Source organism: Amphibalanus amphitrite, unplaced genomic scaffold (genome assembly GCF_019059575.1).
Source record: "Amphibalanus amphitrite isolate SeventyFive unplaced genomic scaffold, NRLGWU_Aamphi_draft 000035F_arrow, whole genome shotgun sequence".
Lineage (NCBI taxonomy): Eukaryota > Metazoa > Arthropoda > Thecostraca > Balanomorpha > Balanidae > Amphibalanus > Amphibalanus amphitrite.
Genome location: NW_024881531.1, coordinates 457,871 through 484,716, shown reverse-complemented (window position 1 = coordinate 484,716; position 26,846 = coordinate 457,871). Strand labels below are relative to the sequence as shown.

At 47.2% G+C, this 26,846-nt stretch overlaps 2 protein-coding genes across 4 annotated transcripts; one reads left to right on the top strand and one right to left on the bottom strand.

The window, feature by feature from the left end:
- Positions 1-132: 132 nt before the first annotated feature.
- Positions 133-26,846, bottom strand: LOC122370844 (DNA primase large subunit-like). 3 transcript variants are annotated; one of them, XM_043346792.1, is made up of 11 exons: positions 26,690-26,846; positions 5,668-5,854; positions 5,159-5,274; positions 4,786-4,943; positions 4,480-4,552; positions 4,115-4,348; positions 2,333-2,656; positions 2,039-2,225; positions 1,702-1,872; positions 1,235-1,396; positions 133-891 (listed from the first exon to the last, which is right to left on the bottom strand). In XM_043346792.1, exons 2-10 carry the CDS (start codon positions 5,837-5,839, stop codon positions 1,236-1,238), a joined length of 1,596 nt encoding a protein of 531 aa, XP_043202727.1. In that variant the 5' UTR covers positions 5,840-5,854; positions 26,690-26,846; the 3' UTR covers positions 133-891; position 1,235. The 3 variants fall into 3 exon arrangements, with proteins under 3 accessions (XP_043202727.1, XP_043202734.1, XP_043202743.1); XM_043346799.1 differs by lacking the exon at positions 26,690-26,846 and adding an exon at positions 6,193-6,299; XM_043346808.1 differs by lacking the exon at positions 26,690-26,846 and adding an exon at positions 6,063-6,243.
- On the top strand, positions 12,292-23,872 carry LOC122370837 (cyclic nucleotide-gated cation channel beta-3-like). The gene is made up of 18 exons (XM_043346777.1): positions 12,292-12,492; positions 15,102-15,523; positions 16,219-16,321; positions 16,522-16,670; positions 16,945-17,142; positions 17,388-17,486; positions 17,793-17,953; positions 18,116-18,202; positions 18,505-18,692; positions 18,840-18,981; positions 19,308-19,467; positions 19,756-19,937; positions 21,320-21,474; positions 21,614-21,715; positions 21,853-21,967; positions 22,205-22,402; positions 22,698-22,831; positions 23,208-23,872. Exons 2-18 carry the CDS (start codon positions 15,355-15,357, stop codon positions 23,572-23,574), a joined length of 2,709 nt encoding a protein of 902 aa, XP_043202712.1. The 5' UTR covers positions 12,292-12,492; positions 15,102-15,354; the 3' UTR covers positions 23,575-23,872.

Below are 26,846 nucleotides of genomic sequence, written 5' to 3'. Positions count from 1 at the left end.
TGGTCCACTCCAAACACTGGAAACCACTGGAAGCAGGTCTGAGTTTTCGATGTTTACTGGCACCAATCTTTGAGCTTCAGCTCCGCAACATTGGAGGAACTCGGAGAAGCCCAGCGTGTTCAACAAAACGAGTAAGCATACCTACTCATGTATTATACGAATGCATTACACCATCATTACGGTCATTGTAAAGGCACACATTCAACAGACATTGTAAAGACAGACAGATTTAAGACAGACAGATTTATTTAAGAGATAAAGACAGACAGACAGATTTATCTTATATTTATCCATGACTTCACCTGTAACCGGGTTTTATCTGTACCTGTTGGTGATGAGCAAATAAACATAAACATAGACATTCGACAGCGAGCAGTCAAACACTCGAACGCCGATCGAACACCATGACAAAAAGTCTGCTGACTTCTAACAAATGTACCATTTCCAACTGCCCGAGTTGCGCCTTTGAGAATAACTTCATGAATATGTGTCTGACGCCTGTCCCAGTAATATTGGTCTGCCCTTCTGAGTGGAATGAGGCTGGGCTCTCGTGCTGTTCGTCCGTAGTTCACGCTCTAGCTAACCTTCGCAATGCCACAACTTTGGCTGTAAAAATATACCTGTCAATTAAACACCTGACAATTTTATGAGCAAACTGCGAACGTGACCTCAAGCCTTCGTAGCAATTGCGTATTGACAACTGCTATCAATGAGTCGACATCTCTCACTTCTCAGGTCATCCCAGGACGGTTGATTCAGCAACTGCAAAACTCAGAGTGTGGTAAGGCAGCTCGTAGTAGTCCACGACGGGAATGATGACCAGCGGACGAGTCGGCGATCCATGATCGGCCGCAGGTGGAGATGAACCTCACAGGCAGATGCAGCGCCGATCTGAAGAATAAAAACAGAATATCAACCACAGGTGCAGTGAAGCAGACGAATAATAGACCATATCGCATGACGAAACAAATATGCACGCAGATCAATCGAAACGGCCGTAACGTCACTTTGGGGTTTATCCTTCTTTGGAACTATTATTGTCCTTGCGGTTAGAACTGAGTGACAGTCACAGGTTTACAAACGCAAATCAGTTTACAAACGCAAATCATCTCACTTCGATCATCTCACACGCGCATCGCTAATCGCGGCATCATCACATCACTAAATACACCCCTTCCCCGTCAAAGTACCGCATCAGTCAGCCTCGCAGAGTCCCCTGTTCAGTTTCACCGACCTCATCCAGTAGCCTCCAGCGACTGCAGCAGGTCCTCGCTCATCTCCACGTCACCGTCCTCGTCCCAGACCGCCTGGGTCGCAGAGGTGTTGGCAGCAGCGGCGCCCGACGGCGACGGCTTCGCCGGCAGCGAGGCGCGGATCACGTGACTCCGGTCCAGACCTGACGCGGGCGGGGATGGGGCGGTAGTTTAGTTACATGATCAGAGGCAGGGTAGGGAATGTTTTGAAGATTCTTTGATACCATTTGATCTATTTTACCGATGACTGGACGAGCTGATATCGACTCGACTCCAAATTTAACGAACTACTTTTGTGGTAACAAAATAGTGATCCTCGCTCTCTCATGAAGGCATTACCAAAGCAAAGGCATTACGCCTTTTCTTGTGGAAATGCTACCTTATGTCTCCTATCAGCCTCATCAGCAAAAGCATGACCCGGCCCTCTCCATCCCCCACCGCCACTCACCCCTGTCGGTCTTGGCGCGGTGTCCGCCGAACGTCTTCCTACTCTCCTCATAGTACTGGTTGGGGTGTTGCATGGCGCCCTCGAACGGCGTGCGGTGCACCAGCTCCCAGTACTTCTGACAGGCCAGCTGAGGCTGCGAGCGCTCAGTCAGCTCGAAAATCTCCGAAGAGCCTGCGGAAAAGAGGTCAGGATAAAAAACACAAGCAGGTTGACAACATAGAACTAGAAGACTAGCCTCTCCAATGTCTCGACTGATACGCTGTTCTGTCCACAATGCACCATGCAACCATTCATTCCTTTTCACGTCCCTCCGCACCGCTTCTTTCCCCCAGCTTACCGGTCTTATCGATACCGTGGGCGCTGAGCATCTTTCCCAGATGGTCTCGGTCGTAGTGCTTGAACGGACACCCAGAGTCGTTGGATCCCGACATTAGGATCTTGCTGCAGGGCATGGCGCTGTAGCTGGCGCGCTTGCCCTCCTGTCCGTAATTGTGCCGAATGTTGTACAGGTACTGCTTGTGGAACTGAAAGCATGGAGACAGCGGCGTTAATCTCAGGCCACAAGGTACCAGCTCGCAATAACCAATGCCTTAAAAACACATAACAAGTAACCAACACCGCAATTTCTCACCTTATCATTATCCATGACCTTGGTGAACTCCTCCCTCCAGAAGATGATGGCGTTATCCAGCGACATACCGACGGCCTTCAGAAACAGGCCGTACTGCTGCCGACCGCCGTGGAAGAGCTTGTGGTTGGCGCGCAGTCGCTCGTGCAGCTCGCGCATACAGGGCGGGAACGACTGCCGACTGAGGTCGTCGATCATTTCAGGCGTCACCGTGTTGTCGTCGCCCTTGGCGGAGTAGTCGCGGCCCGTGTAGCGCTTGTCGAAGTCGTTTAGCATGCTCTTCAGCCGCGAGTCCTCCTCGACTTCGGGCAACAGCCGGCGAGACATCTGAAGGCACGGAGAAGAGGGGCGTCATAGCGGGTCTCAGCGCTGGTACGTAAGCGAGTGAGCAATGTTTAGGTCCGGTCGGATAACTAAAATTATTTGAATCTGTTTAAATGAAAAAGGACAGAGCAAACTACTTAGCGACAAATCCGTCCGTATGGTCGAACCACTGAACTCTATGATGTGGAATGCGCATCGGCCGCCAGATGGTGTCCAACGGTGCCGCCATGCTGCGCAGACCAGAAAGCGGCCGCCGCCTGTGTTGGGGAATAGGGAATTCGGGACCTCGATTTACGTTTGCGGTCGCTGCATCCGTTACGTTCAAGCTATGTGGACACGGAACCCAGCATCTTACGCAGAATTGAGTGGAGAACAAGATGAAATCCTAAAAAATCCTAAGATATAAGGAACTAATACGTTAAACCCTTATAAGTCAATGGGGAAATATGAAAATTGCTATTCTGGCGCCGAGAATGATCTGAAACTATCTCAAGCATATAGAATCATGATTTCATGCACTCCTTGCAAAGTTCTATGCTTCATATTTACATTGTTGCTCTTGCGTGACGTCATTTGTGACGTCACAAGGGTCACAATTTTTCTTCAATAACTCCCGATCAAATTGAGCTAGCGAGTCGGGAAAGCCACCAATGGACTCAGGAAGACCTGCCGAATCGAGTGATATGCGACATGACCTCTTTCGACCAACTTCGTGACCTGGGGGTGCTGACCTGACCTTGACATGAGGTCAACACCCTAAGTTGACCTGACCAGAACAAAAAGTATATCATTCGATGCGCCTGGGCTAGCTGAACACGATGATGCCAAAATCGCGGCTCTACGGCCATTTTTGGCGAAGTTATTTACCAAAAACCGAACCCTTGCCTTAGATCACTTGACCTGACCTCAGAGGTCACCGGTTGACCTGAGACCTTTACAACGGGTTCCTACCAGTCACTCTGCATTATACTTTGCCGCATACGACCACTTAGCCGCTTAATTCTACTTAAATTAGCGGCGCATTAGCGAGGTGGGTTCAATCAACCCCCTCGGCCGGGGCAAATGTAGGTCCGGCGAGTGAATTTGAGGAATTCTGAAGATACGATCGTCTTCCCCACTCAATTCTGCGTAAGATGCCGGGTTCCGTATCTACGTAACTTGAACGTAACGGATGCGGCGGCCGCAAACGTAAATCGAGGTCCCGAATTCCCTATTCCTCAACACAGGCGGCGGCCGGTTCTTGGTCTGTGCAATATGGCCGCCACCGTTAGACACCACGGCCAATAGGATTGAAGCGGCAGTGCTCCCCTGTGGGTCGAACAAAGCATCTAATATAATAAACGAACGGCAGCTGGGAGAAATTCATTTCACCGCTATCCAAACCGCAGTTCCATTTACCATCAGCCACGTCCAAAAGCCACCACCATCCCGCCACCCACCCTCCCCGTCCGAAACTCTCACCGCCAGAGCGTGCTGCAGATGGGCGCGGAACTTGGCCGCCACAATCGACCCCAGATCCCGTGCCGGGATGTAGGCCATGCCGGCTCGGAGGAACACGCGCCGGCCGCGCACCAGGTCCAGGGCCTCCACGAACGGCACCGTGTACCACTGGGTCAGCTCCAGGGTGTCGGCCGTGACGCGCGCCGTGCCGTTCACCAGCGGCTCGCGCAGACGGTCCCGCTCGGCCGCCTCCACCTGTCCGGAGAGAGGGGGAGAGGGGGTCAGAGGGAGAGGCAAGAGAGCAGACTATAGAGTGCAGAAATGAAACATATGCAGAATACCACAGCCAGCGCTGTCAGGCATTTGTTTTACCGAAACGCCGTTACCTCGTTCAGGTGAATCCCGTTGTCGGCGAGGAACTTCCCGACATCCGGATCCATCGTCCTCTGAGATTGGAAACTGAAAAAGACAAATTGATAAAAATAACCTCGATGAATACTCACGAAAGGCTCTGCTGTCGGTTCCTTGTGTGTAACGACCAACCAGCTTCATCATTAACTACCGCTGAACCCTCGCACCTCAACTAAGTAAACATAGCAAAATCATAACCACTTTTCATTCTGTATACTTCTAACATCAAGAACTACGCCCCACTAATTCCCTATACCCTGTCAAACGGGTTACCCACTCACCGGAGTCGGAACATCTCCACCTCGTGCTGGATGAACCAGGCCCGGAGCTCCTCGGTCCGACAGTAGGCCAGCCGCAGGATAAAGTGCGAGATATGGTCGCGTCGCAACGCCTCCGCCGACAGCACCGCCGCAGCCGAGGAGTCACCGCGCCGCGACAACTGGGGGGCGGAAAAAACACGGAAGGTGAGAGACATGGGCATGGGGGAAGCAAGGCTAAAATGGCATGGATAGATGGAAGACAGTGTTTGGTGACAACATGCGGGATGACAGATATTGAAAATCACTGTAATCTGTATAGAACATGATATAGATGACCGGTAACTTTGGAGTGAAGAGCGTATTCCATTGTGACCCAAAGACGACCCCATCTCACCAGCTGGTAGTAGGCGTTCAGTTTTTGGCGTTTCAGGTCGCTCAGAATGAACTCCTCCCACTCCACCGAGAACTTCTGCTTCCCCACGTGACCGGCACGCTCGAATGTCCGCAAAACTGACGGTAAATCAAACGTGAACAGGGCACTGACAGAAAACACATGCCTGACTCATGACTGGTAAAATGTGGTGGGATCCAAATGAAGAGCATTTTATCAAATAAATGCCTGTAACACAACTACACAACTGCTGAGTGCCCAGCAGTAATGGGTTCAAACCCAAATCACTATACAAAACAAAACAGGCAAAAAGCCAAATAAAACAAAAGCAAAAACAATTGATCAAAATGGGAGGGAAATTCCAAATTTGTCAAAATCTGGAGCAAAACAAAACTAAGACCAAAATAATGCATGGAGGCTCCAGCACACAATGGGATAGGCACACAGAGTTGTAAGGGAGCTCGGACACCAGTAGCACCACCAACATCCTCCTGTCTCCAAGACCAACATACCCTGGAGCCTCTCAGCAGCGAGCGCGTCAAACTCCTCCAGCGTGACATCACCAGTGGGCGGCACCAGGTACATCTGCAGCGGCTGGTCCTTGGCTGATTCCGCATCCTTGGCACGGGCGCGCATTGACTGCCGCCGCTGCTCAGCTGACCATGGTGACTGTTTGAACTCCATCTTGCATCAAGCGTGCTGGAAGAAGGATGCAGCAGTGAGCAGGTGATGGTAGGTACCTACCTAACTAGCCACTCTGGATAGCCGATGCGGATGGCATGACTTTGGAGAAGCAAAGAAAGTGCAATCTCAGTGCCATGTAACCAGACCAACAAAGCTCATCACCATTAACCAATTGACCTCTGTTGTACCTATAGATACCTACAACTTTATTTCTGCAACATACCGGCTATTTAACTAAAGAAAAGCTAAAGTAATAATCATGGTTGGATGTTTTCATTTGTTCTGTTCCAGTTCAAGCTTGGAATCACATCAAAGTATACATGTCACATAGGCACAACAGTATGAATATGTACCACAAAATGTAGAAGGCGGCGTGTGAGCGATCGACTATAATCACCACGCTTGAATTTCAATCAAATACATCCCGTAATATTGGACATGCCTAAGAGCAGGGGGTGTCGAAGTCTAGTAGGAAAATCTGGCAAATTCCCTGCGTGACGTCACGTCGGGACTGACCGACGGCACCTTGCACTGAAAGATACGGCAGAACGGCTATTTTTGAAAAATGATTAAAAATACTTTTGTGCTGTTTTGACACATAAAACGCTTATCAGCATGTTCCTCATCATGTGATAAAGCCATATCCGTGGTCGAAAATAGCTGAGCCCCTCCCAATTTCCAACCACCGACCTCATAAGCAAAGGATGTAAGCGTAATCCTTAAGGGTGACTTTCCAATACATAATCGTACATATGCGTCCTTATGGAAATCGGAAGTGTGGCGATTGGCGACGCGCGCGACATCTGTGTGGCGACCAAGTGGCGACTGTGGCGACACCTGGTGGCTGCTTTTCTGCTGTATGTAGGCATAGGGGTTTTGCCAGTTATGGTTCCTACTGCTACACAACTATGTTGACCCAATACTAGAAAGTTATTTTGCCAGTAAAAGGCAAGCAAATTGAAAGTCAATTTATAAAATTGCTTATTTATGATAACGAGAAAATAATAAAGAAGTTTTGATTGAATATTTATTAAAATATCCAACCGTGAAACTATTCTGGTAGGTTTAGTAGAAATTAGTCCGTGCAACCTTGTATTTAGGGCCTTGCCTAAGAGCTGGACTTTTTGCACGCGTTCCCCGCCAGGGGGCGCCACTGAGGAAGCACCCTCTGACGTCACCATAAAACTGCGCGCACTGTGCGCACGGTTTTGTAAGCAAGTAATATAGTGGTGGTTTGATGGTGGAAATTGGAATAAGTATATTGACGTTGTAAAATTTCAAGCCGTTTTTGTAAAATTAATTAGTAAATGCATTTCAAAAGTATTTATTTAAAGTGTGAAAGGAGAATAATTAGAAAAACATGGATGTTTTTGTTCCAATAGCTTATTATGTGAGACATGATCGGTACCAACGGGTACTTCTAAGAAGTAGTGAAGAAGTACCAAACAGCCTGCTCGGCTCCGATCGTCAGCTGTCCTTTGGAGCTGGACTTCAACGCTGTAAAAAAAATGTGTGCTGAATTAATTTTTAGTTTCACCAAAATATAAGAAATTTATCATTTCTTTTTCACTTTTGTAATTATTGTTGAGTGAAGAGACATGTTGCTAGTTCTGACAATATAAATTATTAATTAAAAAAAAACGAAATGCGACGGTAAGTATCTGCTACTAAATTATCAATTTAACCAAATACATGGAGAATCTTGCTACCATTGCCTATAAAACGTGCTTATCAATACACAAATGTTTTATTTCAGACAAGAAGGATTTATTTGCCTGAAGTCTTGCGTCATGTGCTACTGCTTTGATTCCAAAGACGCTCTCCGGGTCGGAGTAATTTAGTTCTTCATCGATCGATAAGAGATTTTGATTCCATTGATATCCAAATTGATAAGCTCGGCACCATGGAGTAAGGGCGTCCCCACAGGGGTGACGCAGGAAATATGAATGGCGTTTACACCGACAGTAGTTTCCCACAGCCGGCAATGGGAATCTGTCGATGTAAACGCCACTATGTCTATAGTCCCATCCAACTCAAACACTGGGGAATATCCTCGCACTTTTGAGGACGGAAATCTATGGACCTGCTCGAAAAATAGTGGATAAAATACGGCGAGCTTTCAGTTTTATGGTTGGGTCTCCCTTCCGAGGCACATATTTACGGGGGATATTGTGTCATATTCCCCCGGCGTCCCGATGATCGGCGCCCAGCTCAACGTCGAAGGCGCCCTGATACGCGGCACTGCTATCTGTGAAGGTGCCCAGGTTGCTGCCGCTCGAATTTTGGTCGCCTACTTAACAAAACCTCCGTTGGTGCCATCTCAGTTTCCTCGAGGTCAAGCAACCTTCATACGCCGTTGGCTACCTTGGCTGGCCGGCGACTCGTTCCCCTCGTGGCGACGCTCTTGACATCCAGTCAAAAGTTGGAGTGGCTGGCGCCCCCAGTGGGGGCCGGGGAAGGGGCAGTGGGCCTCCACGTTGCTCTCTTCCCGAGCCTATGGTGACTTGGCTCAACTCTCCTCAATAGAATCTGGATTCTGCACGCTGTATTAACATGGGCGTAGACACAACTACGGACAATACGGACAGTGGGTGTGACAATCAGTAGTGCCATTCATATAGAGCGTGTCATATATGAGCGGAGAGGCAACAGTACAGCTGAGCGGAGAGACAACATTAAAATAACAGTACGGCTGGCGTTGCATGGAGCTGCAGGCAACCGGACAGCGGAGGCTTGCGAAAAATAAACAATTCGTCACTTCAACGTATAAACAATAGTATAAAAAGCAACATAAACACATATTCTAATGGTCGAACCCATGCACCAGCGGCTCACGGCGGGCACAGGCACGCAGTGCGGTAGCGGTACCAGATCACACGTCATGGGCGTTGTCTCAGCATAGGTTGTTATGAGCGGAGAGGCAACAGTACAGCTGAGCGGAGAGACAACATCAAAACAACAGTACAGCTGGCGTTGCATGGAGCTGCAGGCAACCGGACAGCGGAGGCTTGCGAAAAATAAACAATTCGTCACTTCAACGTATAAACAATAGTAAAAGCAACATAAACACATATTCTCATGGTCGAACCCATGCACTAGCGGCTCACGGCGGGCACAGGCACGCAGTGCGGTAGCGGTACCGGATCACACGTCATGGGCGTTGTCTCAGCATAGGTTGTTATGAGCGGAGAGGCAACAGTACAGCTGAGCGGAGAGACAACATTAAAACAACAGTACAGCTGGCGTTGCATGGAGCTGCAGGCAACCGGACAGCGGAGGCTTGCGAAAAATAAATAATTCGTCACTTCAACGTATAAACAATAGGAAAAGCAACATAAACACATATTCTCATGGTCGAACCCATGCACCAGCGGCTCACGGCGGGCACAGGCACGCAGTGCGGTAGCGGTACCAGATCACACGTCATGGGCGTTGTCTCAGCATAGGTTGTTATGAGCGGAGAGGCAACAGTACAGCTGAGCGGAGAGACAACATCAAAACAACAGTACAGCTGGCGTTGCATGGAGCTGCAGGCAACCGGACAGCGGAGGCTTGCGAAAAATAAACAATTCGTCACTTCAACGTATAAACAATAGTAAAAGCAACATAAACACATATTCTCATGGTCGAACCCATGCACTAGCGGCTCACGGCGGGCACAGGCACGCAGTGCGGTAGCGGTACCGGATCACACGTCATGGGCGTTGTCTCAGCATAGGTTGTTATGAGCGGAGAGGCAACAGTACAGCTGAGCGGAGAGACAACATTAAAACAACAGTACAGCTGGCGTTGCATGGAGCTGCAGGCAACCGGACAGCGGAGGCTTGCGAAAAATAAATAATTCGTCACTTCAACGTATAAACAATAGGAAAAGCAACATAAACACATATTCTCATGGTCGAACCCATGCACTAGCGGCTCACGGCGGGCACAGGCACGCAGTGCGGTAGCGGTACCGGATCACACGTCATGGGCGTTGTCTCAGCATAGGTTGTTCGCAATCTAGTTGAAGCCTAAGAAGACGGCCAGTGGGGTCTCACTGCTGCTGAGGCGACCTCGGAGACGATGCGTCGCCCCTCCTGTCGGCGACCTGCGGTGAGCAGGACTCCAGATAGCTGTCTGGCACGTTGCCGACACTGCCAGACGCTGTCAGCAGGCCTCACTGCTGCAAGTGATGTGCAGATGGACGCCAGGTGACTTCGTCTGCAGGCGATTCCAGAGACCGCGGCCTCACCAGGCAGTACCACCTGCACCGCCATGTCGGTGTTTCTAGAAATGGAAAAATAACAGTATCGGTGAAGGACAAGCAATACAATGTATTCTGTTTTCCTCTCTTGCAGGTATACGTAATCTACAATTATCATTGTTCCTATTTCATTCAACTGAACCTGAAAATTCCACATTGGCACATTGTTTGACTAAATTTGTGTAGTTGGGAACAGGGGCGACGCCACGGTGCGACGACTGGAGGGGACATTGACCATTTTGGAGGGGACGAGGACCATTTCAAGTCGATTCTTTCCATGCAACGCCATAGGCGTAATGTTAAAATTTTAAAAAGTGGAGGGGACGAGATCCCCTCCGTCCCCCCCCCCCGTGGTGACGCCCTTGGCTGGGAAGCAGATTGTTTGAAATACATGTTTGGCTGAACAGTGCGGAAAATATTTCATTGATCACTATAGCTGCAACAAAAATACTGAGACAGAAAACATTTGCGCTTACCTGGCTCCTTAGTCAGTCCCACACCACGGAAGTGGTACCATTTATCGCAGCCATCGCATTCGACCATCGGTGCTGCACTGATGCTGCTGCACTCCCCACATTCCCAGTACCTTAGGAGCGTCTTGGCTGTGAAAAGATTACATGAGTCATGGCGCATACATGAATAGTAAGATGTTTTATATGTTTAACATCGCATAGCAAAGACACAACAGCTGGGAGTCAAGTGTAAGCCAAAGTGTAAGCCCTGCCATGTTTTGCAGACTGGATTTTAAGCAAGAAAAGCTTTGCTAAAAATGACGCTTGACGAAGCCTCATCCTACTGGGCTGTCTGACATGTCTCCCTGTAAAAAGCATGTGGCCCTTATATTGTAAATATGATGAATGTTAATAATGCAGAGAAAACACAGTATAAATTATACCCAACGTTTCATCTTAATCGACTTTGTCAAGGGTGTTTGAACAGCTTGAGATGAGTGAAGTGTAAGGGTACCTAGGTACATCTGAAAATAAACCGAATCTGCGTTCAATAAATATTGATTTTGATAATACATTTCACAAATCAAACTGCTAATAACAATCATACTAAAATCGCACGACAGATAACTAACAATCGCATGAAGAACTTCTTGACTCGCCTCAAATTCGCCTTGACATTTGTCGTCCGAACGAGAAGTTACACATTTGTCTTTTCTGCGCAGCATTTATGTTTGCCATTTACCGCACCAATGTTCGCCAGCGGTGGTGACTTTTCCTTACCTGCTCACGAAACGTCACACACGACATGACGTCACCCGAAGACGTCATCAAAAAGTCCAGCTCTTAGGCGTGTCCGTAATATTGATATCCGCAACCATCGCCAGAATCGGTGCGTCGCCCTCTGTCACAGGAGCGTCAGTTTTATTTTCGCGCGATATTTCTCTTTCATTTCGCACCCCGAGATGCCTTAAAACACTGCAAAAATTTGTTTTGCGATTATGAGACATCTGCTGGCTGTGTCATGAACTAAGCTGGCTTGCGGGACAGTATAACTGCAGGCGTTTGTGATAGAGCCATCTATCGGTAGGAAAGGAATATCACCTCGCGCGTGGTTGACTGCGGTCGCGAAGCGGTGGACGACGCTCAAGAGGACGGAGCGGACACGGGCAATGGGCGGAAAGAAAGGACACGGTAGCGGGACATCCTTTGGCTTGTTTGTTTTGTTGGGGGCAAGCTCTTTATTGGACTGTGCGGACCACCGACAGTGCGCTGCAGCAGCAGGAACCGTCCTGATTGGCCATTAGCCAGTAGGTATGTCTTTTGGGCAGTATAGGGACTTTTCCATTGGGCAGTATCTGTCAAAACATGCACTGCGCAGTGAATGTTTTGCGGACGATTTTACGTCTAAAATCCAAATATGATTTAGTATAAAATAGCGAATACACTTTTGGTACGATAATAGTAGGCTTGCTTGCCAGTGGAATGCAGTAGCCACATAATAACAAGTTCCTTGCTAAATGACACGTGCCCGTAACCGACACCGTCCGTGCACGGTCATCAAGGTCCGTGCGCGTGCCAAGTATGGACATTTGATCAAATAATGCGATTAATTAATCTGATCTCAGGCTGCTTTGAAACATTAAATGCTAATATATGTTGAATATTTTTTTACGATAAGGGCTCGGTGACACATAATATTATGCTGAGTCACTCCTCGAAAAGTCATTGAGAGCGGCCCGGAATCTCCATTATAGCGTCATACCGATCTGAGACGAGCCGGGCTCGTCCGACGATTGATCCCGTCGCCACGGAGCCCCGCCGCCGTCTCCGGCGCCGCGGCGGTCTCTGTTGTGACCCGGTTGCCGGGGAGACGGGCGTCACCAGTCAGCCGGATGAGCTGTCTCGCTGAGAGAGGGACGTCGATAGAGCGCGGCCGGCGGGCAGCCGGGCAACAGGTGAGATCGGGACGGCGAGAAGTGGGGGGGGGGGGTAGAGATTCGAGGGTGTTAGATTTCGAACCTGTTGGAAACTTTGTGGGACATATTTTGTTACCAGAAGGCTGCATAAATAAGATACGTGGTGTTTCATGTGTCCAATTGGTAATTCAGGTTTTTACTTAGTTATTTTCTGGTTTGCTTTGCTTTCATTATTTTGTGTGAAACCAGCAATCATTTGGTTCAACGATGCCTTAGCTCGCGACCTGTGGAGGAGGGGGTGAACTACCCCCGAGTCTATGCTGCACCGCAGTCGATTCTGCAACTGGCAGAATTCGATTATGTAACCAGTCGATTCTGCGATATATATTATACCTACGTCAACGGGAGGAAATTGAAAGGCGTCTCTTTTGGACGAAGGTTATTCCGAACACTCTCAAACACCGAGGTACGTACATGTAAACATGACACACTGAGCCAGCAAATGGCACCCGTGACCCCTGGTTAATTGGAGCCCTCTCAGGTCACGAATGGTATGCAACAGTTTTTCGCTAATAAGTTTTGATATATCAGGCATGCCAGAGCGATGAAAACACTTAGATGTGTTCAGCTCGATGATACAGATCGACTGATGGCAACGCGACCTTTTCCGGTCAGGTCATGACCTTGACCTGAGGTCAAATTTCAAGCTGGCCTTTCAAATTCAAAGTATAGTCCATTCGACGCGTCTTGACGAGAGGAACACGATACCGGTGCAAGTAAGCTCGTGCAAGGCTTACTTCAAAAGGTCTTGTAGAAAACCCATTTATGCAAAAATTGTATATTTTCGAAGTTTTTGGCTTTTGCCCTTTGCAAGTAAAACCATTGAACTTTGGTTTTATCTAAGAAAATTACTCCATTTAAGTGATCATGGGAATAATTCCTCTCAAATACATTTTGTTTGTCAGTGTGACTCAAGCCCGGGAGGGGAATGCCAACCAATTAGGTATTCCATGCTTGGGAAGGGCTTCATGGTCAAACCCGATTATCTAAAGAACTGAGAGAGAGAGAAGAACCGAAAGCTCTCAAGCACTTTCAGGAGGGAAGAGATCACTTTGCTCATTTCAATAATGAGGCTATTGCTGGTTGCCGAGAGGTTAATTTTTTTCCGATGTTCCCTCATTCAATATTCAGACATACTCGTATTCTCTAACTTGTTAAAAGCTACAGCATCGCGTGGAGGTATGTACATTCATTCACAGTTTCGTTTTTCACTGATATGTCTTCAGATTTCACCTCGTTTCAAATATTTCACCTGCACTACTGGCATTGTAAAATTGACGTCTTTGTGTGTGTGTATTTTTTTATAACTTAACATGCAAACATTCACCGTGGCATCGATTTTACAAGCATCACATGTGACCTGAGGTCAAGAACTAATCTCGCTATGAAAGATTATCTTGCAATCAGATGAGCCGGATCACTGAACCTAGCACATGGCAGGTGTTTAACTGGTAATATCGCTCTAGCGTGTCTCTCAAAAGTTGTCGAAAACACATGAAGATTTTCATTTACCCTTATTGCTTTTAAACTGTAGGGTCATAAAGCTGATTTGCCTCTAAGTCACGCATAAAACGTCAATATAAAAAATCAATCAGATATAAAAAGCGGGTTGGTGAAAATGGTTAACGTTTACTTTGCTGAATGTCTCGCAAACGTCCGCATCACTTAGTCGCCATAGAATTCGTCCAGTGTTTCAGCTATTTCTGCTCTCCTGACTCCTGTCCTAATCTGTCCGTGAATGGGTCATCACGCCACATCACTGGATGACCATACGAGCGTGATCGCTGGATGCGTGCTCGATTTCTGCGTCGTTCCGTTCAGCCAGCACGCCATGGAGCGTCCCCATCACGGCCCTATTGATTGCACCAGCTACGATAGTCGACCTAATACACTACCGCCAATGAGCCGAAAAATGACCCAGCCTGATATGTGGAATCGATGTAAATTGAATCCAATTCTCGGGGATTAATGTCGGTCTCCGATTCCATTGAATGTGTAATCACGAAAAAAAATAATGGTTATGGGTGCTTGATTTGCTTCGAGATGGTTTCAAAGTGATATTGAGGGATTGGCCGTTTCTGGTAAATCAAATGGTTATACCATATTAGAGACAATGAGCGTCGTTTATATATCACCGAAATTGTGTATGGAATTAGACTGCAGTCTCTCAAATAGCTGGTAATTCATTCATCAAGTAGCTTGGTAATGAGATGCACTCGAAACTGTCGTTTGCCTATTTATTATATTCAACTTTGGCAATGTAACTACTGTCATTTATCCATCGTGTTAACATCGAGACGAAAGACTTCTATATCCTTCCAAAAAGGCTTTATTCATGAATCGAAAGCACTGCGTTTCGAAAACGACAATTGGCATGAAACATTTCATATTGGCGTTGATAAGTTCAGCTTACTGTCATTTCTACTTTAAACAAGAAAAAAAATGCTTTAGGAATCTCGATTCCATGAATGAGAATGAGCAAATTTATCTGCCATTTACGACCTTCGTATGTTTTTGTGTGCCTCATTACCACTCGAGCCTTCAAAAATCGATGTGTGTCAACTTGTGCTATGCATTGTGTGTTACAGAAGCAGGGGACACATCGGACCATTCATGACAGAAGATAAGAACATGAAAGCAACGTCATCTACACAAGTGTTGGATCGGTATTGATTCGCAAATTTGAAATAAATGCGTGCTACCAAAGGTACCACAGATGTTTCCTTCAGTTATACGCTAAGTTCCTAATATCTTATCTCTAATCTGTCCTAGCCTTGAGTCCACCATCTTCGACCTTCCAGCGTCCACCGTCCACCGCCCGCTCCGTCGCCGCTCGCTCTGATGCGTCCGTCCATCGTGGTGACCGGGGACGCCATGCAGAGCCTACACAGCCGGGTCAACGACGCCTTCCTGGCCGACGAGGCCGACGACGAGTGGCCCACCGGCGGCATGGACAGCCCCACCTTCAGCCTGGACGATGAGTGCGTCTCGCCGCCGCTGGCCAACCAGGGTGAGTCGGAGCGTTTCAATGCCGCCACGCCGCCCTCCAATTACAGCATCTTGTTCAATATCACCTTCAACTATCAGTGAATCTTATCTCTAATACGTGAGGCACTCACGCAGCTTTTAAGTCGTCAGTGACTGGTGTTTTCTCTGACACCAACCGCGCATGAATTAAGGGCTATTATGCAAGCTCGCTGCATTATGCTACAAACGTCGGAAATTTGCAATTCAATAAAATGTTTTCAAATGCAGGCTGGCCAATTATCTGCCTTGTTATTTATCAAGTGATGATACACGTAAAACTCATATCGTTGCTGTTTATGTAAGATAATGTTGCAACCATTACGAAACACGTTTATTTCGAGCTGTTATGAGACGCGATGCATCAGAACAAAACAAAAGCCGCTGTTCTTCTGAGCTCTTCGTTGAAGTCAAAATCCTATCTAATCTCTTCATAGTGTTTGTTGGACTTCATTTATCTTCGACTAACCGTGCATGGTTTTTTACATGCCATATGGGATCGTGTTAGTTATATCCGATCGGTGGATGAGCTTATTGCGCTTTACCTCTGAACTTTAACATGCTAAATTCAAGCACTGACCCGCAGCCTCTGCCTTATGTTTTTTTTTTGACACGTGACTTCTTACCTCATATCTTTACCTGTGACCTCTAATTTGTAACCTATGCACCTTTCTGCGGCAGTTGGTGGTTGGAGCTCTGGCTACATGAGCACGGGACCTACAGAGCCACCGCCCATCGGCGACAACTCCAGTTTGTTCGTGCCACGAATACGCGTCGGGGGACGGTGAGTGGCGGTCTTGATTGTATTTTTGCCATCTGTCTTTATTTCATTGTCAAACATCATAGAATATGTGAAATGTGGCTCTAAGATCCTGTATTCTGTGATCCGTGGCTCTATGACCCTACAGCCTGTGACATGTGGCCCTGTGACCTCTGACCTGTGGCTCTGTGACCCTATAACCTGTGACCTGTGATTCTGTGCAGGCCGGCGGTGGGCTCTGTCGGCTCCACCATGCAGACCGTTGTTGCTGATCAGGTACGCAATCTGGTGCGACGGTTCACGATGCGCACCAACCGAGTCAAGTCGGCGCTCCAGGAGTCACCCAGCTCCTCGTTCGACGACGAGAGTCAGGGTTAGTCTGAACGAAACTTGGTCATACGTGTGATAGTCACGAGATTCAACATTTAGATGTAATCAACACATGCATAAAAAGTAAAGTTAATGACTAGACACAATGTCTCAATCACTCATCCTATATTTCATGACGCTGGAGATAAAGAGCTCACATAACATAAATTGCCACCGCAAGTTTTAGCCACATTGCATACCTCAACAGCCGCACCTAGACTGTGCATGCTCTCAGCCTTGCCAGCTCTCCGCTCGCTAACAGTCCCCCTGCCCTTCAGACGAGGACACGGTGGAGCCTCCCACTCTGCAGGTGCCCCAACCCGTGGAGAGCCTGCCCTCCGGTCCCGACACAGGCCCGCCGCCTCCCGGGGAGTATCTGGAGCCTCCGACACCGACCACCAAACGGACGGTCAGCTGCTGCGCCCCGTTCGTCTGCTTCAGAGACTACTGTGTCAACCGCGCCATCAACCCGCAGGGTGAGGGCTGTGTGTGTTCTACCGCTTCAACAGAGCCATCAACCCGCAGGGTGAGGGCTGTATGTATGTTCTGTCGGGTCAAACGCGCCATCAGAGCACAAAAATAAAAAGCAGTCGGGCTGCTGTGTATTGCCCACAAGTCACAACAATTGTAGATAGTAAGTAACACATTGTCAAAATAAGCCATTCAAAAGTCAAATTAGACAGAGTGTGTTGGCTCAGATTTTAATTTGATTGTGTTCCAGGAGTGTTGTACCTGATCTGGTTGTCCATTATATCAGCGTTTTTCACCTACAACAGCTGGGCTATTCCGCTACGCGCTGCGTTTCCGTTTCACACGCCAGGTAAACTTCTATTCTTAGTATTCCTGAAGAAATACGGGAGTTGGCTCTGCGTGAACTTTATTGCAGTGCTGCCGTATGCTACGAGGTGAATTTAAGGGAGCACTGACAACGAGGTTAAGATAAAATATTTAGTCTTTGTGAAAATTCAGATCATATGTTTTTAGGTCGGCACAGATTCGTCCAACATCTTGTAAAAGTGCATTTCATCTTTTAATTTTCCCCGATTGCTGTCGAAGAGAGTTAAGTACAAACAAACATTGCATTTATTTTGTAAACAGCCACTGAACTAAGAATGCCGGCTTTCAGAGACGTCCAAGTACTGGTACACATTTGACTACATGGGAGACTTGCTGTACCTGCTGGATATCATCCTATTCAAGTCACGGGTTATGTTCGTGAGGAACGGCTTCTGGGTGAAGAATCCTCCGGAGATCAGGCAGCACTACGCGTCACAGCCGATATTCTTCGTATGTCTGATCGTAGGAGATCTGGTTGAATGTCTCGTTGTGTGATCTTGACAGCCAGGTTCACCAAAACGTATCGGCATTGTTTTATTTGAATATGATGTCCATTTTATCTAAGCTACGCTTAGAAGCAAGTTAGAGATGAAAATAACGGTTATTTTTCAGTTGGACGTTCTTTCTCTGGTTCCGTTCGACATATTCTACTTTTCCTACGGTCACCAGCCTCTGCTGCGTCTCAACAGACTTTTGAAGGTGAGTGCGTGCAAGTCAAAGCGAAGCGAATACGGTATTACCAATAATGCCTCTGTCATCGCGTCCTTGTGTTGTGTCCTCTGGCCTTGTGAATACTTCCATTTAATAGGTTGGGACTAAATTTATTAAGAAAAATGTAAATGAAATGCATTTATAACTCGTTTGTAGGCATAGTAGTCATACTAAAAATGAAGTATACCAGCCATATTATTGTCGTTTTGTGTTGCTTTTACTTCACCAACATAAAACAGCGACTCGCACACCGTTCTCCCGACACGAGATGCCCGCCGCTGTATCACCAGATCCAGACGTACTGGAAGTTCATGGACCGGGTGGACGCGCTGCTGGCGATGCCACACTACGTGCGCACCATCCGCACCGTCATCTACATGCTGCTGTTGATTCACGTCAACGCGTGCGCCTACTACGCCGTCAGCGTCTGGGAAGGCATCGCCACCAACGGCTGGGTGTTCGACGGCGTCGGAAATCCGTCAGTGATCTGCTAGAAAGAGCCACATTTGTTATAATTATTGATTAGTGGGAATTAAATAGCTATTAAAGACGATTCAACTCAGCTGAGGGCTGTTTGCTGTCTAGTCTACTGATATGTCGAGAGTTTCAGTCTCGATTTTTCCAGGTATGTGCGCTGTTTCTACTTTGCAACAAAGACGGCCACCTCGATCGGGAAGAACCCGAAGCCTACCAATGAGTTTGAATACGTGTTCATGACGGGAAGCTGGCTGATGGGAGTGTTTGTATTCGCCCTGCTTATTGGCCAGGTGAGAGATGACGTCATTGCAATGCTCACTGTAGTTAATGAATGATCCCTCATCCCTGAAAAGAAAGGTCTCGAGGGGCTGCCGAAGCCAGTATTGTCACTGTGGGAACAAGAAAATCACACTGCGAAGGCAAGCCATGATTTAAAACTGTAACAGGGCACAAAATTGTAAAATGTTAATGCAACGAATTCATTTGAACTGACTACAACGTATATTTAGCATGACCTTATTTAGTCGCATATTTAGTATATCTAGTCTATGCATGCCAATAATTGTCATTGATGCTATGACATTTTCTGTATCATCACCCGTCACCACTGCGCCAGATTCGTGACATCGTGGCCAAGATCACGCGGTCGCAGGATGAGTTCCGCCAGATCATGGACAGCACCATCCACTACATGCAGCACCTGAACCTGCCGCCGGAGCTGCAGCAGCGCGTCAGGACCTGGATGCACTACACCTGGAGGCAGCAGAAGTCACTCGGTGCGCGGTTGAGTCAGCACAAGGAAGGCTGTTGGAATTATGGGCTCATAAGTAGCCTATCATGAATATGCTTAATACTTTTGCTTAAAGTTAAAGTAGGACAGGTTTTTATGTTTTTTAAGCACTTACAGGAAAATGAAATTTCATTGTGTATAGATTGATTAAAAAAACTCACATATATCTATGAAGTTAAGCTGATTTGCGAATGCTTATCTAAGTTTCTTTTCTGTCAATTTTCAAGATGAACGCGTTTGATACAGCTACACACATTCACTATTTTTTCCACAGACGAGCTCAAGGCCTTGGAGGTGCTGCCACACAAGATGCAGACGGACATAGCTCTGTCGGTCCACTCTGACACTCTAAAGAAGGTGCATCTCTTCCAGAACTGCGACGAAGCACTTCTGCGCGACCTAGTGCTCAAACTGAAACCGATCAACTTTCTTCCCGGCGATTATGTCTGCAAAAAGGTGAGACATGCGTAATACGTATTGCATTTTCACATGTTTTATACTCTCAGAAGTACGATTAGCGGTTCTAATGCCGATTTAACCCTCGCCGGACCTATTGGTTTTCTACATACGCGCCGGCCAAGGGGGGGGGCGGGTACGATCCCCCCTCGCCGTTTCGCCCCTGGTGGAGCTAGCGCGTCGCGGAAAAAACGAGCGTGTGCGCCGTTACGAGACGCAGAGATTGGTACCCGGTTTTAAGGTCCTAGGTCAACCGGTGACCTCTGAGGTCAGGTCAAGTGCCCAAAGGTACGGTTCAGTTTTTGGTGAATAGCTTCGCAAAAAAACGGCGCAGGGCCGCAATTTTGGCAGCATCGTGTTCGCCTCGCTCAGGCGCGTCGAATGATATACTTTTTGTTCGGGTCAGGTCAACTTAGGGTGTTGAGTGTTGACCTCAGTTCAAGTTCAGGTCAGCACCCCCAGGTCACGAACTTGGTCGAAAGAGGTCATGTCGCATATCATTCGATTCGGCAGGTCTTCCTGAGTCCATTGGTGGCTTTCCTGACTCGCTAGCTCAATTTGATCAAGAGTTATTGACGAAAAACTAATATGACCTTGATGACGTCATAAATGACGTCACGCAAGGTCAACATTGCAAAAATGACGCAGCTAACCTTGCAAGGAGTGCATCAAATCACGATTCTGTGTGCTAGAGATAGTTGGAGATCGTTCCCGGCGCCAGAATAGCAGTTTTCATTTTTCCCCATTGACTAAGGTCACGAAAATGACCTGACCTCATATGACCTTTAGGAAAAATCCGAGATATACAAGTTGTGAAACTCATAATGGATACTAGATCCTGCAAGTTTCATTTCCCTGTGACATCTCCTTTGGCAGTGAGGGCGTTGCGAAGTTGCGACATCTGAAGACCGTGCAGAGGTTCACTTATGACGTCATAGGTCAGTGACCTGACCTAACCAAAAAATGCGGTTGGTGTCAAAAGATCCGGCTTGAATCAAAGGTCAGGTATGCCAAGTTTCAGCTCTCTATCGCCAGCGTGTTCGGAGCTATCGCGAAAAAAAACCTATGGGGGGGGGCGGCACCCGCCCCCCCTCGAGGGTTAAACATTTTCTTGACTTGGTAGTTGTAGCTCAGCCCCAAATCAAAATTGTTCTTTCTATAACTGGCGCCGTGAGAGCTCCCGGCAAAAGATGCCTGCGAGTTAGACTGTACCGGTGGGCACCAGTATACGGCGGCGCAGTCTAACCGCCTGCCGCGCCTGGAATACTGCGCCGCATATCTCGCCCGCTCGCCCGGTGCTATATCCCGCTCTCTGAGACCCCTCCACCATCTACCACCGTCTAACTGAGGCGGTCTGTGTGACGATTCCTCTCTGCCTACAGGGCGAGGTCGGTCGGGAGATGTATATCGTCAAGTCGGGCCACGTGATGGTGATGTCTGGCCGAACCGTGCTGGCCACCCTGCACCAGGGCAGCGTGTTCGGAGAAATCAGTCTGCTGGGACTGGACGGACTCAGCCGGCGCACCGCAGACGTCAGGTCAGGGGAGGATGGACGTTACTTGAAGTCTCGTTATTGATTTAGGATGGCAGTATTATGTCACGATACTTTTTACGCGTTTTAGTTGCACCGCTTACTAGGGAATAGCGTAAGTTGACTTGCACTTGCTCTCTTGCAGGTCTCGTGGATACTCCACGTTGTTTGCTCTAAACAAAACTGATCTTCAGGAGTCTATGAGATACTACCCCGACGCACAGGAACTTCTAAGGAAGCGAGCGAAGTAAGTCTGGCCAGATGTGGTGTGCTCAGATCGACTAACAGTAATAATATTTGCTAGAAGAAATATCTGCTGGCTATGCATATATACCTAATGTTTTTTCGCCAACAACAGACAAACAATTCTATTCACATTTCTAGAACTCTGATAAAGAAAAATGAAGCCATGGACAAGGGAAAACATGTTGAAGAAGACGATGATGTCATAATCAAGAGGCGACCTTCAACTCCAAAGCTGCTGCAGGCAGTTCTTCAGGTCAGACTGTGATGCAACAAATCATCAGCGTTTCTCGGAACTCTTTCATTTTAAAATCCCATTTTGGAATTAGTAAGAATGGTTATTTAAAAGGTAAAATAGGATAGTAACCTGTTGGGCGGAGCAACAGCCAACAATCAACGAATCATGCTCCACGAAAATATTGACAGCTGCAGCAGAAATTTAGCTGGCTCATGTAACTCCTCAGCTCCTTGTGCTCCTTATCCTCTGCCTCAGGTGGTGGACCCCAGCTCGATGACGGCCTCGATGCTGGGCACCCGCGGGGTGCGCGGGGCGTGCTCCCAGATGGAGCTCCGAGTGCCGAGCAGTCTCTCGGCAAGCCGGTACTCGCCCATGTCGCTGCCGCCTCAGCTGGAGAACGCGCAGCCCTCGTTCAGCGTGGAGACGTCCGACTCACTCACTGAAGAGGATGAGGTTAGTGCGGTGAATGATTACAAACAGGGCAGGTACGGAGAGAGACACAGGGTAGACAAATCCGGAGGAAAAGGCTCGAAGTGGCTATGCCGACAGCCGATACATGTGATATGCATGCAAATAAATATCGCACTCGATTGCCATATGCTGCGATGACATGGAATTTATTTCCAAATGATTCATTTATGAAGTGTGGCTGTTGATAATTGCGTGAAGGAAATGCTCCCTCAAACATGACAATTCAACGTAAGATTACGCTCCAAAGCACACAGTTCATTTCATTTCTATCGCTCAGATTCTGATGGAGGCCAGAAACTCCCACCCGGGCGGCGGTGTGCGCCGTTTGATACGCAGCTCTATCAGCGAGGACCGGGATGACGGCGTCATCATCACCAAGTCACTGCGCAACTGGGCGGCCGCTTCACTCGAGTGAGGATCCTATACATATGTTGTTGCATATATTGAGCCGTGGGCGTGATTTGTGCTCTGGTAATGATGTAGGAAAATGATTTCCCCAAAGATGATTTTGCATTTTGTAATGTTCACTATGCGAAAGCCGTAAAACCGGGCAAAACAGCATCAAGATGTTACTTTTAATGTTACTATCTGGCTAAGATGATAGTGAAATCATAAAAGAGAAGCTACAAAATACAAAATGAAACAAGTAAGAAGTCTTCGGTTTCTGCGTTTTCACTGCGTTGGGTCGCAGAGACCAGTTTGTCACTCTCCAAAAAAAGACGGATATCGTACCGACATGCGTCTGACTGAGCTTCCTGACTGAAGCTGTTTCTGTTCTGACCGTCAGGACGGGCGGCTCTCTGTCGCTGGACAGCGACTGGGGCCGCCGGCTGAGCCGACAGGCGGCCATCCAGGCCGACTCCGAGTCGGTCACCGGCCACGTGCACCAGTACGCCGCCAGTCGGGCCGGCTCGCCGCCGTCCACCACCTCGCCGTCCTCGGTGCGCACCGTGGCGCCCTCGGCACCCACCCCGGCCCTGGGCTCCGGCTCGAGGACGCCCGCCTCCGTCAGCCGGTCTTCCAGCTGGAGGAACCACCGTGTCTCGGCGCAGGGCTCGGTGATCCGCTGTTCGGCTATGATACACCGGGAGAGAACGCCCACCTCGCCGGCCGCTGAGGCCGTCGGCACCGCTTCCCCGCGCCAGAGGTACTAGGCTACTCCGGGGCTGCCCCTAAGAGAGCGTACTAGAAGGGACAAACAGCGGCTGCCGAAGCTACCTCCCAAAGAGATTCGTGTGTCATGAGGCATTTGCGTTCGTGATCACCGCTGTTGCCCCGAAATATTTTTGGATGCTCGATGAAAACAAGGTAGATTTAATTAATGTTGCCATTTGCTGAGCCAAGTGTCACGATTTTTTTTTGTCAGCATTTATATGGTCAGTCAACAAGTGTCAGCAATTATTTATCCAAGTGTCACGATTGACTGTAAAATACAAGCACCATTGAATGGATGTGCCTGGTATGGAAAGGTCGGCAAACTTGGTAAAAGCAAGCAGTTCCTTGGGCTAAAACGTCTATCATTTCTTAAAACTCTGCATAATATTTTTTTCAGGTATTTGAACGTTGAGCTGAGCATTGTTAATAAGATTATTAGAAGGATGAATAACCTGTTGCTCATTTCTATCAGAAATAGAAAAAATAAACCAATATATATTCGGGCGTGGCCCTTCTTCAGTGGTACAAGATCACAATAAAACAAGAGAGACGTATGTCGTACATACGTCTCTCTTGTTTTATTGTGATCTTGTACCACTGAAGAAGGGCCACGCCCGAATATATATTGGTTTATTTTTTCTATTTCTGATAGAAATGAGCAACAGGTTATTCATCCTTCTAATAATAATATTTTTTTCTTCCAATTTTGACTCCACGCCGAGACGGCAAATGACGGAGTTTCCCGTAACGTACAGGTTTTTTTTCATAGCGCGAGTGAGTTGAGTGGCACTACTTATGAGCTCCTTCTTTCCCAAAAACTATTATAGGTATCCCATTTTCCCTCAACTCAGGAATATGTCATCGAAGAATATGTGCAGCAAAACTAAGTTCACTGACCTGGGTGTCACTGATAACGTTACAAGTCAGACCAAATGTCTGACCAAAGGTAAGGGCAGGTCACAAAATTTCACCAAAAAATTGAAGTAATTTTTTAATGTCTAATGCATAGAAAATGTGATAACGATTTTTGACAGATGTCGGGCATATAATGGCCGTTTATACGACGGGCTATCCGGCGAGTGCACCTAATTTGACCAAATCTGCACCTAATCTCTTTTACAGCAAATATCTGTATTTTATGAATTTAGTTCAGTGTTTTCAGCGATGATACTCTCTGATAATATGACAAAGCAGGCATATAAGCAATTAGTGCAACCCTAGCTGATAGCTAGTAAGAGACACTGAACCTGATTTGACCAAATCTGCACCTGATCTGCACCAAATGTGCACCAGATGTGTACCAGATGGCCGTCGTGAAAACGGCTAATAAGATTTTAGTGTCGTGTTTTCACCTGCGTCCATCTTCAGCGGGATAATGAAGTAAAAGTGATACTCGAGTCTCGAATACCTAAAAATGATCCAACGTTGAGATTGCAAAATGTAAGAAAAAGACCGAAACTCTCTCCCTCTCTCTCTCTCTCTCTCTCTCTCTCTCTCTCTCTCTCTCTCTTTCTCTCTCTCTAAAAAAAACTATGAATAAAAGATGGTATCCCATAATGGATAAGTAACACCAGGTAAATATTCTGCAGCGTAAAAGCCGTAAAGCCATAGTACACCAACCAGACACCCGACCACACGTGCAGCTGTAATAAACACCCCTGGGAGGAGCTGCAATCACATCTGAGAGGAGCTGAAATCACCCGGGCACCTCGCTGCAACTGACGTTACATCAGCACCCACACTGCCCGAATGAGGCACCAATAAACAGAGAGCAGAGTGGATCAACTGTCGGTCACATGTGGCGTGGTTACAGCGCCATCGAGAAGACTGTGCTGGCTCGCTTTTCAAGCAAACGCAATTGAGACTGAAGGTCGGCTTGATAAATAAAATCAAAGCTATGCCTATTCATTAAAAGCCTACGAAAATTCATTAGTTGTGCTATACCGCCACAACCTGTATAATAAAAAAAATATCGAATCTTTCGCAAATACAAAATGTAATGCGTGATAGTTATTTATGAGAGGTCATGCCTAAATTAAGCTGCTTATATGATCCTTTCAAATACCTACTTGTGATTGTTAGCCGGTCGTAATAGTCATACCGGCTTATGTGAATTTCTATAGCCTATAGTCACTCTCTGTCGTCCGGTCAAAATTGCTGTTGATATCCCTTCCCCCACCCGAGTTTTGTGATTCACGCTAAGCTGACAATAGGTCGTATAGAGCCGAAAGTTTGCTTACCATCTGACATCATGGGTATCCACCTGCATCTCTTGGTTAACAAAATTGCTCGGATTAGGTCACGGATGTAAAAGGCCACATGAAATCATGACATTCGAACGATTTTTCATCGAATCCTACATGCAACATGCAAAATATTATACGAATAAGAAGCTGAGTTTTCTCTTTAGCGACAAAATGTTGAATATCGATATTGACTAATAATTTTGGTGATTGACAATATGAAAATTAATTGAATACAGATGACTTGGGATGACTCCAGATTCATCATGTTACCATTCAGGAACTATAATTGTCTGAAACACAGACTTCTCTATATACATAGAGAAGTCTGAACACAGACTTCTCTATATAGAGAAGTCTGTGTCTGAAACCATCCCCAACACTAGGTTTGGAATTACTGGAACTGAATTGGTGAAAAACGTTCCTGTCTCACTTCAATGCCAATGTTTTACAAAAAAAAAAAACACACACACACACACACACAACAACAACAACAAATATACACCTACCTAGCGTATGGGCAAGCATCAACAGATGAACTTCAACATATAGGTATCACTCAGGCAATTCAAAAGGTGGATCTAAGGCCAGATATAAAAAGTTGTTCTATCACCACTTGATTTTGAGCATAGAAGGATAAAGAGCTGTTCAACCGCCCCTTATGTCGTAACGTTTAACACACGATAAGAAACGCAATAATAGAATTGTTACATATTGAATGGATTTCTTCCTCTGAGATATTTATTCAATGCTCAAGATCATGTCAAGTAGAAAATCTCTTATGGCTTCATAGCGCAAGCGACTACTTGCCCTATCATCCGTCGGACGAGGATGAATGATTCACAACCACCCGTCGCCCCCACACACACACCTCAGGCCAGGTCACCGCGTGATGACGTCACACGCCATTGCAGGTCACTGATGACGTCACTTTGTGTTCTGTACACCGGCGTGAGGGCTGCTGAAACACGCACACTGAGCAACACTCCGAACAGCACAGGCGTCCGAGCGCTACCGAACCACCCACT

Bases quoted from the DNA above. Each gene is read 5' to 3' on its own strand.
- LOC122370837 (XM_043346777.1), top strand. From the start codon at position 15,355: ATGCGTCCGTCCATCGTGGTGACCGGGGACGCCATGCAGAGCCTACAC. The intron at 19,468-19,755 runs GTGCGCGGTTGA...TTTTTTCCACAG, and splicing joins GAGGCAGCAGAAGTCACTCG to ACGAGCTCAAGGCCTTGGAG. The intron at 22,832-23,207 runs GTGAGGATCCTA...TCTGACCGTCAG, and splicing joins TGGGCGGCCGCTTCACTCGA to GACGGGCGGCTCTCTGTCGC.
- LOC122370844 (XM_043346792.1), bottom strand. From the start codon at position 5,839: ATGGAGTTCAAACAGTCACCATGGTCAGCTGAGCAGCGGCGGCAGTCA. The intron at 4,553-4,785 runs GTGAGTGGGTAA...TGTCTTTTTCAG, and splicing joins GTGGAGATGTTCCGACTCCG to TTTCCAATCTCAGAGGACGA. The intron at 4,349-4,479 runs GTAACGGCGTTT...CTCTCCGGACAG, and splicing joins ACGGGATTCACCTGAACGAG to GTGGAGGCGGCCGAGCGGGA.